Source organism: Photinus pyralis, unplaced genomic scaffold, assembly GCF_008802855.1.
Source record: "Photinus pyralis isolate 1611_PpyrPB1 unplaced genomic scaffold, Ppyr1.3 Ppyr1.4_LG2, whole genome shotgun sequence".
Classification (NCBI taxonomy): Eukaryota; Metazoa; Arthropoda; class Insecta; order Coleoptera; family Lampyridae; genus Photinus; species Photinus pyralis.
Genome location: NW_022170403.1, coordinates 42,938,208 through 42,939,907, shown reverse-complemented (window position 1 = coordinate 42,939,907; position 1,700 = coordinate 42,938,208). Strand labels below are relative to the sequence as shown.

The following is a 1,700-nucleotide window of genomic DNA, read 5'->3' as shown; positions in this document are numbered from 1 at the left end:
TAATTTAGCAAAGATTTCTACGGTAAGATGACCGCTTGCCATCTAGTTACACTAAAAAATTTAGGATGTATCCATGGTGAAGTTATGTTGCCATGGTAGCGGTATAAACAGTAGCTTGTGTACTGGTCGTTTCTGTAATTTTTCATCAGGAAATATGGAAATAGAAAGTGATTTAGAGGAAAATATTCCCTCAGACATTTTAGAAGAAGCTAATCAGGCATCGCTTGATCTACTGCCTGCAAAATCTAGGGACAGATACGAAAAAGAATATACCTACTGCTTTCAAAAATTGGATGATGGGGAGAAAAGTCAAGAAAATTGCTGAAGAGGTAATCTTAGCATATTTTGCGCATCATTCTAAAACGCTTAAACCATCGACGATGTGGAGTAAATATTCAATGTTACGTACCACATTACTTATAAACGACAACGTTGACAATAAGTATGCAAAAGTCATAGCTTTGCTTATACGTCAAGGAAATGGGTATAAACCAAAGAAAGATAAAATTTTCTGTAGGAATGACCTAAACAGATTACTTTCGGAGGCGCCCGATGACTATTACTTGCAAATGAAGGTAATTATGAGATGATTTGAATTTGATACATTATGAACGCTATATTTTGTTCGTATAGGTTGCTTTAATTATTGGACTTGCCGGAGCTTGCCGTTGCGATGAGCTAATTAAATTGACATTGCATGATATTCAGGATAATGGAGACATATTAGTTGTGAAAATACCCGATAGCAAAACAAAAATGCAAATAACATTTGTAATCACTAACGAAACCATTAATGGAACAAGTGTACATGGAATTTATAGAAAATATGTTTCATTACGCTCTGCTAAAACTGAACATACAAGATTTTTTGTTAATTACATAAAAGGGAAGTGCACTATCCAAGTCATAGGGAAAAATACAATTGCCAAAATACCATATAAAATTGCAAAGTACCTCGAGCTACCAGATGCAGAAGGTTACACTGGGCATAGTTTTCGGCGCACCTCCGCGTCTTTGTTGGTTGATGCTGGAGGAGATTTATTGAGTTTAAAGAGACACGGAGGATGGCGCTCTACCGACGTAGCCGAGGGCTATTTAGGAGAATCAATCGTAAAAAAAGTAAAGTTTCTAACCAAATTACATGCGGAATGCTCTCCTCAAAAGTTTCTGGAGAACATCAAATGAACTCTACAAACATTGACAAGTACAGGTTTCAACGTTAATCAATCTTCCTCTCCTTTTTCTGGTAACATTACTTTCAACAATGTTAGTAATTGCACCTTTAACTTCGGTTCTTCTACTAGCACTGAGAATAACAAGTACATATAAATAAAGTTAGTTGTAATTGAAGGGTATTTTGTTTAGTTATAAGCTTAGATACGTTATATGGAGTTGAGGGAGGAAAAACATTTTTCCTCCCTTAGGGAGGAAAAGTGCAGCTTTCGACCCTAAAAACGGGGCGAGAAATGATATTTTCTAAAGAGGTAGTAGGAAAAATAATTTTTTTGCGCGATCGGTCATTTCTGACTATTTACCATGGGCGTTTCCATGACAGTACGTAGAATTTACCAGTTGCTATGATTACGACGACGCCAAAATTACTTACCGATCTAAAAACAGAACAGCAAAAATACGTACCGACTTTTTAAAAATCAAGTCTTACATTACATTTAATCTTTAATTATTGTTAGGTACATTAA

At 35.5% G+C, this 1,700-nt stretch overlaps 1 protein-coding gene across 1 annotated transcript; it reads left to right on the top strand.

Annotated features, from left to right (window-relative positions):
- The first annotated feature begins 284 nt into the window (after positions 1–284).
- Positions 285–1,185, top strand: LOC116164032. Its single transcript, XM_031478158.1, has 2 exons — positions 285–575; positions 634–1,185. The coding sequence occupies exons 1-2, from the start codon at positions 294–296 to the stop codon at positions 1,183–1,185; spliced, it is 834 nt and encodes a 277-aa protein (XP_031334018.1). The 5' UTR covers positions 285–293.
- The last annotated feature ends 515 nt before the right edge of the window (positions 1,186–1,700 follow it).